The sequence below is a fragment of the Strix aluco genome, chromosome 4 (assembly GCF_031877795.1).
Source record: "Strix aluco isolate bStrAlu1 chromosome 4, bStrAlu1.hap1, whole genome shotgun sequence".
In the NCBI taxonomy this organism is placed as follows: domain Eukaryota; kingdom Metazoa; phylum Chordata; class Aves; order Strigiformes; family Strigidae; genus Strix; species Strix aluco.
Genome location: NC_133934.1, coordinates 16,137,073 through 16,151,621, shown reverse-complemented (window position 1 = coordinate 16,151,621; position 14,549 = coordinate 16,137,073). Strand labels below are relative to the sequence as shown.

At 43.0% G+C, this 14,549-nt stretch overlaps 1 protein-coding gene across 5 annotated transcripts in view; it reads left to right on the top strand.

The window, feature by feature from the left end:
- Positions 1–13,431: 13,431 nt before the first annotated feature.
- Positions 13,432–14,549, top strand: part of RAB28 (RAB28, member RAS oncogene family) — a 66,765-nt gene continuing 65,647 nt past the window's right edge. For all 5 annotated transcript variants that reach the window (XR_012623029.1, XM_074822143.1, XM_074822142.1 and 2 more), the window contains exon 1: positions 13,432–13,693. Coding sequence is in view for 4 of the 5 variants with exons in the window: in XM_074822143.1 (XP_074678244.1) it covers positions 13,616–13,693 (78 nt within the window). In the remaining variant the exon portion in view is untranslated. The remainder of the gene's footprint in view (positions 13,694–14,549) is intronic.

Below are 14,549 nucleotides of genomic sequence, written 5' to 3'. Positions count from 1 at the left end.
ACTTTCTGGTCAGGACTTCAAAACACGTCAAATTAATAGTGAACAACTTGAGTAAGGTGTTGCAAATAATGTTAATTAAAAATGTCCACGTGCAGTCCCTTTGAGGGCATGTGAATAAATATCTAACAGTTTCTATTGGGGTCTCAGTTTATACTGAAAATGAGGAAGTCTTTATAATTCATAACTATTACAGAGTCTTTATGAATGGTCTTTCTCATATTTCCCACTGGAAACCATTAGATAATCTGTTTTTATTATACAGAGCCAAACATTTGGCTTAATATTTTTGTTTTAGAACAGACCACAGAATCGTGGGGATATTAGCCATCTCATAATTTTTAGGGGTGCCTTAAAACCATATACATTTATTCCTGTCTTGAGAGTTTCTTAAAGTTACAATCTTTGATCCTTGTTCTCCTAAAAATGTTACCCAAGATACATATAAAACAGGCATTAAAGGAGTTTCCTACTCTATGTTTCTTCATTAACCATCTACCTTACCACCCACCAATGCTGTGGATTTAAGAGTCTACATAATTGAGTCTGTAAATTAGCAAAAAAATCCAGACAGCTGGAGCAACCAAGCAGTAGATGGTACATTGGCCTTAATGTTCTCATATTATCACATTAAACAAGCAGAAAGGGAGCTTTTAATTATGCCTGAGGTTTTTTATGGCAACAAGATACATGTCTTTCCCTGACCTTCTTGCAAAGTCGATATATTTTTGGGGCCAAAGCTGAATTAACAGAGAGAACAAAAGTGCGTGGATTGAAGGATTATTCTGAGTATCTGAGAAAGATTGTAAGTAGGAGGCAATGAACTTCAAGTGCAATCCAAACTGGTGTTCCGTGTTCTAAACTATGAGTTATTCAGCTTCAAACTGACAGCTTGTAAATGTAAATTTTATTAAATGCAGAGCAATAAAATTTTGTAACTTTCTGTCATTTTGAATTTTAGTGGCTCAGATTGAAGCCTCCAGCCTTTTAAATCATAACTTGTACAAGCACAGCTCTAAAGCATTCACCATTCTCAAATGTGTGTTTTTCAAAACCTCATTATTGCCTTTGCTCACAGAATATCCTTGTCAGGATCCAGGTATGCATGTCTCATGTGAATGATAGGCTGACAGGCCTTTGTTGTGTTTACATCTCTTCATTCTCACTAAGCAGAAAATAAAACAGGGTTAGCAGTGATATCACCCTTCAGACCAGCCAGATTTTCTCCTTTGATGTCCAAAAAATTTCTTTGCACGTGCATGGCAAAAGTCGGGCTCAAGGATCCTTGTTTTGCACTTGAGACAGACTTCGAATGATTCAGTACAAATGAAAACATACTAACACCTATCAGTTAAAGCTGAAATCTAGCAGGAAATATTTTGGAAAAGTTCTTGCATGACAAAGTAAGATCAGTGGAGATCTCTTGTAACATTTTAATGGATAACAGAGCTTGAGGAGAAGGCAGTTTTGTGTAGGCAAAGGATCACAGGAACTTGGCCAAACAGCTCAGACGTTTATGAGACCAATTTTTTTTCAGAAGATTACAGCTGCCACTGAAGCACCAGAGTGAAGTGACAGGATTGCACAGCATCCAACAGGTTTGTGTTTGCCAGTGGGGATGTAAAATCCAGCCTGCTCCAGCAGTCACAGATACATACGTCAGTGTGCATGGCTGTGGGTGTGAGTGTACATTTGTCCATTTAAAAGGAACACTATCAACTCAAATATCATATTTTCTTTGAAAATGTATACCCTAATTATGAGTAAACATAGAAAATCACTCCAAACATTTCAAATTGTGTTGCATGGTGGGAAAGATTAAAGAGCCAGCACATCTAATCATAAGTCTGAATCTTGGTTCTCATAGTACTTTAGATGTGTACTTTTCATAGTATTTCATCAGGTCCATGCAATAAGATGTGCCAGCTCTTAATTCATTTAATATATTGCCAGCTGAACGTGAACTTTAGTCTGTTACTAGCCAGCAGGAATTTTGCCTGAGGAAAGTAAAACCAACAGGATCTGATCCACTACTAGATGCTCAAAGGATATGTGGTGGAAATCTCAAGTCACTGAAAATAATACCTAATATCTCATTAGTAATAGTTGCATCTTCTCAAAGCCTTAATTACAAGTTTTCATCTTGGTCTACTTGAGTACAGAATTAGATGTGCAAATTCTCTCACAGTTGTTGCTTTCAATTTTTTCTGGTGTGCTTCTCCTAACTATCTCTTCCTTACTATTTCCTATATTTACCGGGTTGCTAATATATCTCTATAGTTTGGCTAAACATAGATCTGAGATAAAGCCATAAATATATGCTATAATGCCGTAAAGCTACTCCAGCTCCATCAAGAACGCCTATAGTTTTGGCAGAGATAAATGAACTGCCCTCAAAGATGTAAAATTTCCTGGGAGGAAATTAGTTTGGGAGCATATAGGCTAGCGTTAAGCAAAAGCATTTTGGGTGAGTCATAACTTTTGATACCACATCAGAAGAAAATCAATACAAAGTAGGGTTTTAAAAATCATTTATCCCAGATATATAATTCTGCTGGTCATACTCACTTACGGATTTCTGGCTGTTAGTTCTGACTTTAGTTTGTCATGTGCAATAAGAAAGACGGACAGGAAAAGTATCTGAAATTCTAGCCCTTTGTCATTTCAGCTGAGACACATTACCGCTGAGCTGTGAGCTTTACTGTGTTAAATAATATCAATAATATCCGAGAAAGTATGTTTATCAGAGCTATGACAGGCCAGCTGCTGAATCGGGCTGTGATGCCAGGACATCAGCTCTCCGGTTTGCTGGATGTCACGGTAGCTGAAGAGGCAGCAGGGATTTGTGCCTGACCTCACTGCTCATGTCATGGATTAAGTTACTGATGAAGATGAGTTCATGCAAAGGCATAAGGCTGTGGTGTGGGTGAGGAGTGGGCGCACGTTCATTCTGACAAATCTCTTGCTGTGGCAGTAACCGCGGGCAGAGGTGTGGCAGTGAATAAGGGAGGGGGTGGGGATGGTAACATCATGAACTGCTGCAGCTGTTTGCTCTCTGAACGTGAGTCAGAGCCCTCTGCCACACTGGGTAGTGACACGAATGCCTGTCGGGCACAACAGACATTTCAAAGCTGATTAAGACATGTTACATTTAGTTATTCAAATGGGGATCATTTTCTGGCAAAGTACACTGGGGAAGTTAGTGCTTCAGTCATCTTTGCCTTCATTTGTTGACATGTTGCGCTGAAATGGTACAGCTGATGAATGGCTGGATGGTTTGTGGATGTTAACACTAGGTTTCATCCTCTCCTGCCCCATCTCCTATATAGTCTCTAACAGTGGTACGTAGATGAGGCTACTAGATGACACTTTATAGACATTTCAAATTCATTTTGGACAGGAACAGTTGCCTACTCAAGAAAATCAGGCTAGGGTGTCTGCAGTTAGTGCAAAGTTACCTCTCCCATGAAAGTTTCACAGGAAAGTGTGCATCCAGCTGAGTAATTCCAGACTGAATTGTACACCTGACTGTACTGCTTGTCTATTCACAGCAGCTATAATCTGCAGTCAGGATCTCAATTCACTAGGAGATGTACACAGGTATAGCAAATAGATCATATTTGTTTCTTAAAAGTTGCAAATTGCAATCTAGTGATAAAGAAACCTGCCACAATCATGGGAGAGAACCAAGAAACAAGGAGAAAATTTTATTCAATATGACAGACAATTGTACTGGATTATCAGTACTTTCAATCTGTCAAGATATTTATAGACGAGGAGGTTGAGCCGTGAAGGAATGGAGGAGTAGTAGGGTCTTGTCTGTTCACATCTGAGTCCTTTTGTAGTCGGACTGGTAATTTTTTTTTCCATACAGTATGGGAGCTTCTTGAAGAGCTATGCAGATGCATGACCAAAATAATTCAAAGTCTAGAGAGATCTCTTTCTGGAAAAAAGCTCCTGGAACAGGGATTCAAGTTTTGCCAAGTGGATCACAACCCAGAATATTTTTCTATGCTATATAGAGACTAGTAAAATAAAGTCTAGGAGTCTGGGGAACTAATTAGGTTTGAGCACACTGAAAGCATGGTTGGTATGTGCTGCAGTGAACACAGTACTGCGTGTTTAGGCATAACAGTCATGACTATAACATCTGCAGTTTAGTGTTGGAGATAAATGTATTTTTTGAGAGATTGAGGTAGGAAACCCTGAGCTCTAATCTTGCCTTTGAGGCTGACATCATATATGACTTTGAGCAGGTCAGTTAGTTAGACTTGGCAAAAAGGGGGATTGCAGTGGGTTTCCCATGTCAAGACTCATTCAACTCATGTATGTGCAGTTCCTTGGATGGAGATCAATAGCAAATGATTATTGTTGGAGAGGCTGATCATAAAAACGCTGAAAGGGCTATATTCACTATCATGGGAGTCTTGAAAATCATCTGCAATTAACAGTTTTTTCAGAAAATTGAGTTTGTCTTCTTGTGAATTGTTCACAAGTAGATCATATCTTCACAGATTGATTGATTATATAAAGGTATTTACTGATGTACATCCAAGGGATTTCACTTGGCATAAAGTTCAGTGTGAAAAAGAATAATTAATAAGGACCTTCAGGCAACTGGAAAATAGGATACATTGCAACATGGATTTACTTCATGTGTCAGATTAATGTGACAGTTTTCTTTGCTGAAAGATTTTTTAGACAAGGGCAATATGGTAGTGTATTGGGTTTGCATGGCAAGGTTTTGGTAGAGGGGGGGCTGCAGGGGTGGCTTCTGTGAGAAGCTGCTGGAAGCTTCCCCTATGTCCAATACAGCCAATGCCAGCTGGCTCCAAGATGGAGCTGCCGCTGGCCGAGGCTGAGTCCATCAGTGATGGTGATGACATGATGTGTCTCTGTGACAATGTATTTAAGAAGGGGGATAAAAACCTGTGCAACTGCAGCCAAAGAGAGGAGTGAGAATATGTGAGAGAAACAACTCTGCAGACCCCAAGGTCAGTGAAGCGGGAGGGGGAGGAGGTGCTCCAGACAGCAGAGATTCCCCTGCAGCCCGTGGTGAGCCCATGGTGAGGCAGCTCTGCCCTGCGCCCATGGAGGTTAACGGTGGAGCAGATCTCCACCTGCAGCCCAGGGAGGACACCACACCACAGCAGGTGGATGCCCAAAGGAGGCTGTGACCCCGTGGGAAGCCTGTGCTGGAGCAGGCTCCTGGCAGGACCCATGGAGAGAGAGGAGCCCACGCTGGAGCAGGTTTGCTGGCAGGACGTGTGACCCCATGGGGGACCCACACTGGAGCAGTCTGCTCCTGAAGGACTGCAGCCCATGGCAGGGACCCATGCTGGAGCAGTTCATGAAGAACTGCAGCCTGTGGGAAGGACTCATGTCAGAGAAGTTAATGGAGGACTGTCTCCTGTGGGAGGGACCCCATGCTGGAATGGGGAAAGAGTGTGAGGAGTCTTCCCCCTGAGGAGGAAGGAGTGGCAGGAACAACGTGTGATGAACTGACTGCAACCCCCATTCTCTGTCTCCCTGCACTGCTGGGGGGGAAGAGGTAGAGAAAATCAGGAGAAAAGTTAAGTCTGGGAAGAAGGGAGGGGTGGGGGGAAGGTGTTTTCAAGATTTGTTTTTATTTCTCATTATCCTACTCTGATTTGATTGGTAATAAATTAAACTAATTTCCCCAAGTGGAGTCTGTTTTGCCCATGACAGTAATTGTTGAGTGATCTCCCTGTTCTTACCTCGACCCACAAGCCTTTAGTTATATTTTCTCTCCTCTGTCCAGCTGAGGAGAGGAGTGATAGAGTGGCTTTGGTGGGCATCTGGTGTTCAACTAGGGTCAATCCACCACAGATCGGTATCATCTATGTGGACTTTCTTGATAGAGAGTAGCTACTCATTAAGTCAGAAAGGTGGAAATCAGTAGATAAAGTGAAGATGGGACAACTAGATAAAGGGAAAATGATGATGGATATTACTGAAAGAAGTATTAGGTTGCAGGGGATGGGATACCTCAACGATAAACTTCAGGTGCAATTTCATGTAATGCATTTCTTAATGAGCTGCCCACAAAAAGCAGGACTGGGCTGATAAATCAGTGAGAGGATGTTGGAAAGCTACAGAAGAGGCTCAAGATATTGGGCCAAAAGAACTGGATAACTCTTTGGTCTGACACACTTGATGTGGGATAAGATTCAGCCACATAAAGTGTAAGGTCATACACTTGGAAACTAGTAACTAAATCTTCAGGAGAAGTTATAGCTAACAATTTAAGAAGAGAATGAGATGGCTACTAGATCTATTGGAAATGTGATTTATTTGTGAAAAAAGCAAATGCAATTGTAGTGCTCAGTAATAAAAGCTGGGGGAAAGGAGGAGGAAGGGGGACGTTTGAGGTTATGACATTTGTCCTTGGCCTTCCAGGAAGCATCCAAACATATACCTGCTGATGGGAAGTAGTGAATGAATTCCCTTTTTCGCTTTGCTTGTGTGCATAGCTTTGTTTCACTTATTAAACTGTCATTATCTCAACCTTCATTTCTTGCCTTTGCCCTTCTGATTCCCTCCCCTATCCTGCTGAGGGAGATTGAACAAGAGACTGGGCGGGAGCTTATCTGTCAGGTGGGGTCAACTTACCACACGGAGTCAAACCACTAGGCTCTAGAACAAGCTTCCAGCAAGAACGCAGGGGGCAAATAACTTTCCTGCTTTTGTGATGGAACTTGATGGTTTCCTTCAGGAATTCAACAACAGGACACCACTGATTTGGGTGGGTCCTTCCAAACCTGCAGTCCTAGATGCTAGAAAATAATTGAAGAATTATTTTCCATGTTGTTATAAAAGGAAGAGGAAATTAATGGCTTTTTGTTGGACTGGTAACAGATCAACACTGTGAGAAAGACAGCATTCTCCATTATTCTAACAAGCATTGTGGTTTGGAGACAAGGAACAGGAGTTCCCAGTGATTCTGTGTGTTCAAGTGGGAAATTTCAAATTTGTGTGATCTGCTCAGTAGAAGTTAGATTTACTTTACGTGAATTCCAGTTGCCTCTTCTATAAATTAGTTCTTTTGAAGGTCTTTTTGATCCTTTCTCTTTCTCTAACTGTTGTTGCTGTCATTTAGCCTGATTGTTGCTGGATTTTCTACTCTGAGTTGGCTAGTGTGCTTTCCTACAACAGTGAGAAAAAGTGTTTACCACACTGAAAATGTGGTGTGGCTTTACTAGTACATTCAGCTAGTGGAAAGACCAGAGAACTTGTTTGTGCATTCACACAACTGGAGAGCAAGTTTCCAATGTGGGTTTTTCATGTTAGCTGTGGCCAGAATTACTGTTCATGTCTTAAATACCAGCCAGGTGTCGGTTAGCTATTCCCTTTTCACAATGCAGGGAAAATTTAGCACCTTACACAAAGAAAAAAAGCTACTACTTACTTTACTCTTCTCTCCCCAGTACAGACAGGGTAGAAGGAGACACTTTGTTTGGGACCACATGACTTGGTCACTTTTGAGGGAGGAGGATGCGGTTAGCCTTCTCTTAAACATTTAGCTTGGCCTCTATAGTCTTGTGCTTGGTGAACCTCACTGGTCCTGTTTTACTGGGTAGTTTGTGGGGAACAGCTGGCTAGTGGTTCTTCCCTGTTTTATTAGGCAATGTAGTTCATAAAAGTTGCGGCCTTCATTTTAACCATATTCCTGTGTGGAAAGTCTTGTTCACTGCAGCGTCTGGGCCAGAGACATTTACATCACTGTAATCAACAAGCACTTAAAGCAGTTATTCCTTAAATGACCTTAGGTTAGCAGCAAGCAAGATGGAAGAATGCCCTTCCAAAAGCAAGGATTTCCAACTTTAGTAGGAACTGTTTTTTACATGTACAAAACCAAGTGATTATTTACCATTTCCACTCAGTTGTCAGTCTAGTCGGTGGCATTAATCACTGAGTCTGACTCAAAGCACAGTAATCAAGCAGTGCAGAAGAAAAGACTATCTGGTAAAGACATTATAGATGATACTGATGAAGCAGAAACAGTTCAGTTTTTATTTGCAAATTTCTCGTGCAATTAAAAGTAACAGCTGCTTTCTACTCTGCTCCAGAGCTGAGTGGCAAAATCAACACAATAATGCAAGTAAATCTCTTAATTTTTTTTTTAATGCACATTCCACTTTTTTTTTGGCAATAATTTTATTTTTCTCTTCAAGAACAACACTTTCCTTGTTCAAGCAGATGTAATGGCAATTTCCACCTTGAAGAAGAGGAGCATCTACACATCCCAGCTACAGAGACTTGAAACAGAAAAATTGATATGAATGAACCACAAAAGGAAATGCGTGTGTATAAGCACAGGAAGAAACAGCAGAACAAAAGTTAAAAGAATGGTTTGTATCGGTAACAGAGGACACAGCTCCGGCTGATCGCCCTGAAATGTGTTGTTTCCATCAAGCGCTGAAGAGGACAGGCACAGATGACTCCTGAGCTAACGACCCTGCATTCCTGAGGAGGATGGCAAAACGGTTGCAGGCTCTCACACATGCCATTGCTTTTCCTGTCAGCCCAGAATTTCACCTCATTCAGCTTGATTTGCACCTCTTCTCAGAGCCTGGGAGAAGCATACAGATACTTCCTATGTAGGTAGTGATTTTTGGCTTTTTTGTAGATATCTGCATGTAGGAAATGCAACCTTATACTATATTCTAAACAATTTACACATTCACAAAGGTCTAGTTTGCATTTGTACAATTTGCATTTGCAAACATAGTAGACTGTGTATGCCACAATTATTTAGTCAGGGTAACTTAAGAACAAGGGGGCAAAGGAACCAAAACTGCAACTGTGCTATTTCTTCTTCAAACTGAAACTGATTACCAACAATTGTTTTCTAATGAAACTGGAACAAAATGGGGGGAAAAAAGACAGTATTTCTGGTTGCCAGCTCAAAACACGAGCAGAAATGAAAAGCAATGGCTTGCACTGAAAAATGTGACCAGGAGGGTGTAGGGGAAGATGTGAGGGAGGAAACTGGTGGCATCCAAGAGAGGCACAGAAATAAGCAGGTCCCAGGAAGAAAAGTTCCTTTTGACCAGGTGAGGAGTGAGCTGGGTACGTGTTTCTGTCTCCCATGAGGGAGGAAGGTGTTGCACAGGATGGGTGGACTGTGGAGAGTGAACAGTAATAGACTCCCACACTTGTCTCTGACCTTCAGAAATTCCCATAGATCTTTCCCAACACCAGCTTCCTACAACACCCACTTAACCATTCCAGCCCCACTTACATAAAACCTCTGACTCCTCCACCACTGCCTGTCTCCTCTCCTATATGTCTCTGGTTCCTCCTGTCACATTCCATTACCTCTGTCCCCCCAAAACTCATTCAGCAGTTGTAGTGACCCACTTAGGGAGAGCTTCCAAGCCTTCAAAGACTCGCGCCTTTTCAGCTAAAACTGAACTGGAACAACTTCAGTGATAATCAGAAGATGAACAAGCAAACCAAATGAAAATATTTATTAAACTCACTGCCAAGCTGATAAAGGCGGAAGATTTAGTAGTGGCATAGAACAGCAACAACAATCAGTCTTGTAGACTCTTAGAAGTCCTCAATTGAAAGTGAAAATCCATGTAGGCTAAATCTAAGCCTTCTGGGTTTGCTTTTCTCAGCAACCTTCCATGGACGCCTGCGAGGTGTTTTCAAACACCCAAGACTCCACTCATCAAGAATTACTGGTTTAGGGAATTGAAATGAAGTCATATAGCTCTTCCCTGCCTTCTTCTGAAGTACAGTGATAGAAAACTGTCTATACCATTTGTTTTCACATATTAAGAAGTCAATTTAATTCAGTAGAAAATGCTCAAGCAAAATAATAGGCGAAAACTTGACAGAGAATGGGGATACAACTACTTTCTTATTTGGAGCCTAAATAAAATATGGGAATTTTTAAACTGTTGCCATCTCACTTATCATTGATGATGCTGTCAATTACCAGTGGATTACCAGTGATATTTCTTCATAAAGAATATAAAGTATATAGAAAGTATAATGAAAAACAAAAGAGCAAATATCAAAATACTGACCGAATGTTCACTAAGCATTATGTATTTATTTTCTGTGTCATTGGGTGACCCAGGCATTTCTCAGTGAAAGCTCTATTCAAAGGCACTGCTCAAGAATTTTTTTCTTAGTATTCTAAAAATGCAGAAGAGTTTCAAATTATTTGCATACTGCCATCAATGAAAAAAAATTTTTTTGACTGCAGTGTGCTCTGTTAATTCCAGTGCTTTTCAACATACTTCATATATTTCCTTTACCTGTAAAGTATCAAGCAGTTCAAGACTAGATTCCTTTCATCTGTAAAATGTTGTTCATATTTAGCAAATAACAAACTAGTTAAGACTGCAATGACAAAACATTTCAATTTGAAAACCTCGCTAGAGGGGATGTGCTGGTACCAACAATCCGTACCACTACACATAAAATAACCACACCACACCATTAATGTGCTTGCTGAACATTGACAAATCAGAGGTATAAAGATTTGTAGTCTGATTGTTTGCTCTGTTATGCTAGTCTGAAGTGAAATAATGGTAAACAACACTATTTTGTAGTTTCATTGTTAATTAAAGCATTAACTCCACTGGGCAGCTTTAATCTTGTACAGTGATTTTTTATATAGTAAAAACCAATTTTAGTACATCCCTGTCATCCACACACTTAAAAACTGCAAGGAGGCTCTTGGGGGCTGAGTCGTCCAATTACATTACTATGCTGTCTCCTGGGGTAGTTTCCATTCATCTTTCTTGGCAGTCAACAGCAAACATGCATGTTTATCCATATCAAGTGTTCTTAGTATTTCCAAAATTATGCCTTAATATATAAGTGCTTATTTAAGTAGATCAGATACACAGCCTCAAGACAACTTTAAGCCCATGAATGCCATATTCAAGATGAAACCGTTCTTTCTATACTGTTGACTCATTTAGATGATGATGCTAACTTTTAATAAGCTCAGGTGATTTATGGAGGAAAAATGAATATAATCTAAGAAGAAAATGAATGTTGGGGTTGTGTATTATAACACACACTTTGTCATATTTCAGATGAGAATACATGTAGCCTGGAGACCTGGAGCACCTTCCTCTCTGCTCATCCTGCTTTTGCACACGCAGCCCAAACCCCCTTAATTCTCATCTTGGGGGTTGAATAGAACCCCATGTCCTCCCAAAAGTTCTGGGAAGCTTTGAATTTGTTCTTTCTTAATGTGATTGAGGTAGAATTGTCAGGAATATGAACAGTTCCATCAACAGGGGTTTATCAATCACGTGTCTGCCCTGATGTGAGATGTGGAGCTTTTAAATGTCTAATGTCAATTGTACAATCATTTAGTATGTCAGAAATCACAAAGGAAAATTCCATGTTTGTCTCTGTTGCTCTTCCTTCCAAGAAATGTTGTTCAGCTGAGCCCTGATGCTGATCTTGCTGAAGTTCTCATTTACGAAAACTTGCAGTATAATTAGGCTAAAAGATGATTTGAAGTGGAAAACAGTTGATGAGTAACATGTTTAATTTGTTTTGAAGTATGAAGAAAGTGACAAAGATGTGTGTCTGGTTTTCCATTAGAAATTACGGTCTTTGCTTTTTTTCCCCTTTTTTCAGAATGTCATTGGGAAAGCATTTGGCCTCAATTCTACAAACACTTGAATACATGAGTAATAAGGAATGCTGAGGATTGAATAAAACAGTGTACTTGTAATACTGGAAATTTCTGACATACATTTCAAAAAGAAAAGCTGAAAGAGACTGAAAGACAAGTGATTTCTATTTAAGCATTACACAAAGTTGTTCTAAAAATTCTTAGCTTGATATTGAATCCGTTAAAGTACATCTATACTTTAAACAGTTTTAGTTGTCTCTTTTGTTCCAATTGTTGTGTAAACTATGCCCAAAGAATTGTTATCACTTGTTATGTTGGAAGGATAAGTCAAATAGGGGCTTGCAGAGATCTGGTACTATTGGATATCTTTATTAATGACTTTGGAATAGAGAATATGATTCTCGAAGTTGCAAATTTAACCAAGTTGGAAAGGATAGCATGCATTCTGGAGGACAAGATTATAAATAAAATTATATTGACAAGTTGTGCAAGTAGCCTGAAATATAGAATGGAATTCAATGGGGACAAGCAGAAAGCACTACAGTTAAACAGGAATAAAACCTCAAAGGGTATGAAATTCTGATAACAGGAGGGGATTCAGAGGTTTTCAGTAAATCAGAAACAGTATGAGTCAGCAATGTCATACCGTGAAGAAAGCAAACATCATACTGGGATATATAAACAGGAGTCTCGTATGTAAGACACATGAAGTAATACTTCCACTCTACTCAGTACTCATAAGGCCTCAACCAAAGTACTGTATCCAGTTCTTGGCACACCACTTCAAGAAAGTGGAGGGAGGCCAAGGGAAAGCAACAAGAATAATCTGAAGTCTAGAAAATACAACACAGGGAAAGACTGAACGAAGAGGAGTTGTTTAGTCTATGGAAAAGAAGACAGACTGAAGACACGCTGACAGTTTCCAAATACGTGAAAGTGCTGCAAAAGAGGTTATAAACTGTTCTCCACGGTCATTGTGCATCATAAAATAATGGTTTAAAATTCAGTTAGCGCTATGTCACCAAGTTTTCTTACTAATTGACTATATGGATAGAAAAGTTCCGAGTAGAACGCGTAAGAAATCTGTGGTGTCCCTATCTGGGAGGTTTAGGAGAAAGTTAGGCAAAGAGCTGTCAAGAACTGCTGAGCTGCAATGTGCGGAAATTAGGCTGGACTCAGTGCAGTGCTTGCTATCGTATTTGCTTTTTATGTTATCACATTTCTTTTAAAAATTATTAACGTATCTTGTTGCTGTGCGGAAGCCCAGCCAAGAAAGGGACTTGGCCACGGTGGCGGATGCAGCCCCTCGGTCGATGCGGATCGCCTCTGCTGGGAAGCGCCGCAGACGACTCGCTTTATGCTCTCGGAGGAGATCTCTCAGGGAATTTCGCAGTTTTTATTTTCTCTTTACAAGCCTTCAGGTCTCCTGCCGGAGCTCCCCGTCCCGGGAGGGTCCCCGCCCCGGTCCCCCCACACCCCGCGGCCGGGGCCGGGGGTGGCGGCGCCGCCCCGCGCGCGCACGGCCGCTGGGGCCGTTAGCACCGCCCCGCCCCCGGGCCCTCTGACCCCCACGGCCCTTAGTTACCTGGCGGGGCGGCACTCCGGGGCTAAACCACTGCCGCGCGTAGCGGAGAGTCGGCCTGAACCATTCGCCCGGCCGCTGGGGGGGGACGGACGGGAGAAGTGAGGGCGTCGCGGGTGCCCCCTGCTTGCGCCCACAGCGACTGTTGGACTTGTTGCTGTAGCTCCCGGCCGCGAGCCTCCCTCTCCCCCTCCCTCCGCTCTCTCCTTGGTTTCGTCCCGTGCGGGCCATAGCGACGACGGGCGCACTGAGGAAGATGGCGGCTCCGGCCTCAGCAGCGCTGCCGGCTCTGTGAGCGCGGCACTCGCTCTTTTCCCCCTTCCCCTTCTCGCTCCTGCACCCCGTCCCTCCCGGCTGCCCTCCGCCTCTTCTCCTTCCCCGGCGGGGGCGTAGGGACCATGTCGGACTCGGAGGAGGAGGAGAGTCCGGACCGCCAGCTCAAGCTAGTGGTGCTGGGGGACGGCACCACTGGCAAGGTCAGTGCCGGCCCTCGCCGGCAGCGCCCCGCTCCTCTCCGTCGCCGCGGTGCCCCGAGCCCCCTTCCTGGCCTTCCCCCTCAGCGCTCCCCTCGGCCCTCCCGCTGAGGAGGGGGCAGCCCGCGGCGGCTCCCAGTCTATCGCGCTGCCGTCGTCGCGATGGCCGGCGGCGTGGCGCCGGCTGACTGCTCCCCCTTCGCTCCCGGCCCTGCGCTTCTCCATCTCCGTTGTCTCCCCTGCGTGTGTGGGGCGGCGGCGTAGCGGAGAGCCGGCACGGGCCCTCGCCGCTCCCCGGCCGGCGGCTCTTTGCTCCGATGCCGCCTGTGTCCGCTCCGTGCTCGGCAGTGAAACCCTCTAGCGGGGTTTCCCTACCCTCGCGGCACCCCAAGAGGCTTGGTCAACAATACGACTTTAATCCCATTTTCGTGAGCCTTAATAAAAGGACTGGCTAATCTCGTAATTACTGTGGTGCTGCCTGGTATGGAGTGTCCCGCTGAACCCCGTGCGCTGCAGACTGCGCACTGGTGATTCCGGCAGGAGTTGCTAGCCCCAAGTCGTTCCCAGTGGCTGGCAGTGCCCGGGAGGGGACCGGGGCCGGCGTCGGGGCCGAGCACGTGAATTCCCGGTTCCCGCCGAAACGACGGGCAGGGGCGGTTGCATAGCTGCGTCTCCAGGCTCTCTTCATTTCGACTTCAGAGCTAATGACCTCCTGAGGTGGATAGAACAGTTTGCATCTATTCGAGTTACTCTTTCAGAGTTTGGAAATTTTGGATCAATTTAGTTTTTGTTTGTGACTTTCATGGTTTTGTTTTCTATCTATAATCAACATAATTAAGTACTATTTATAAAAGTTTGT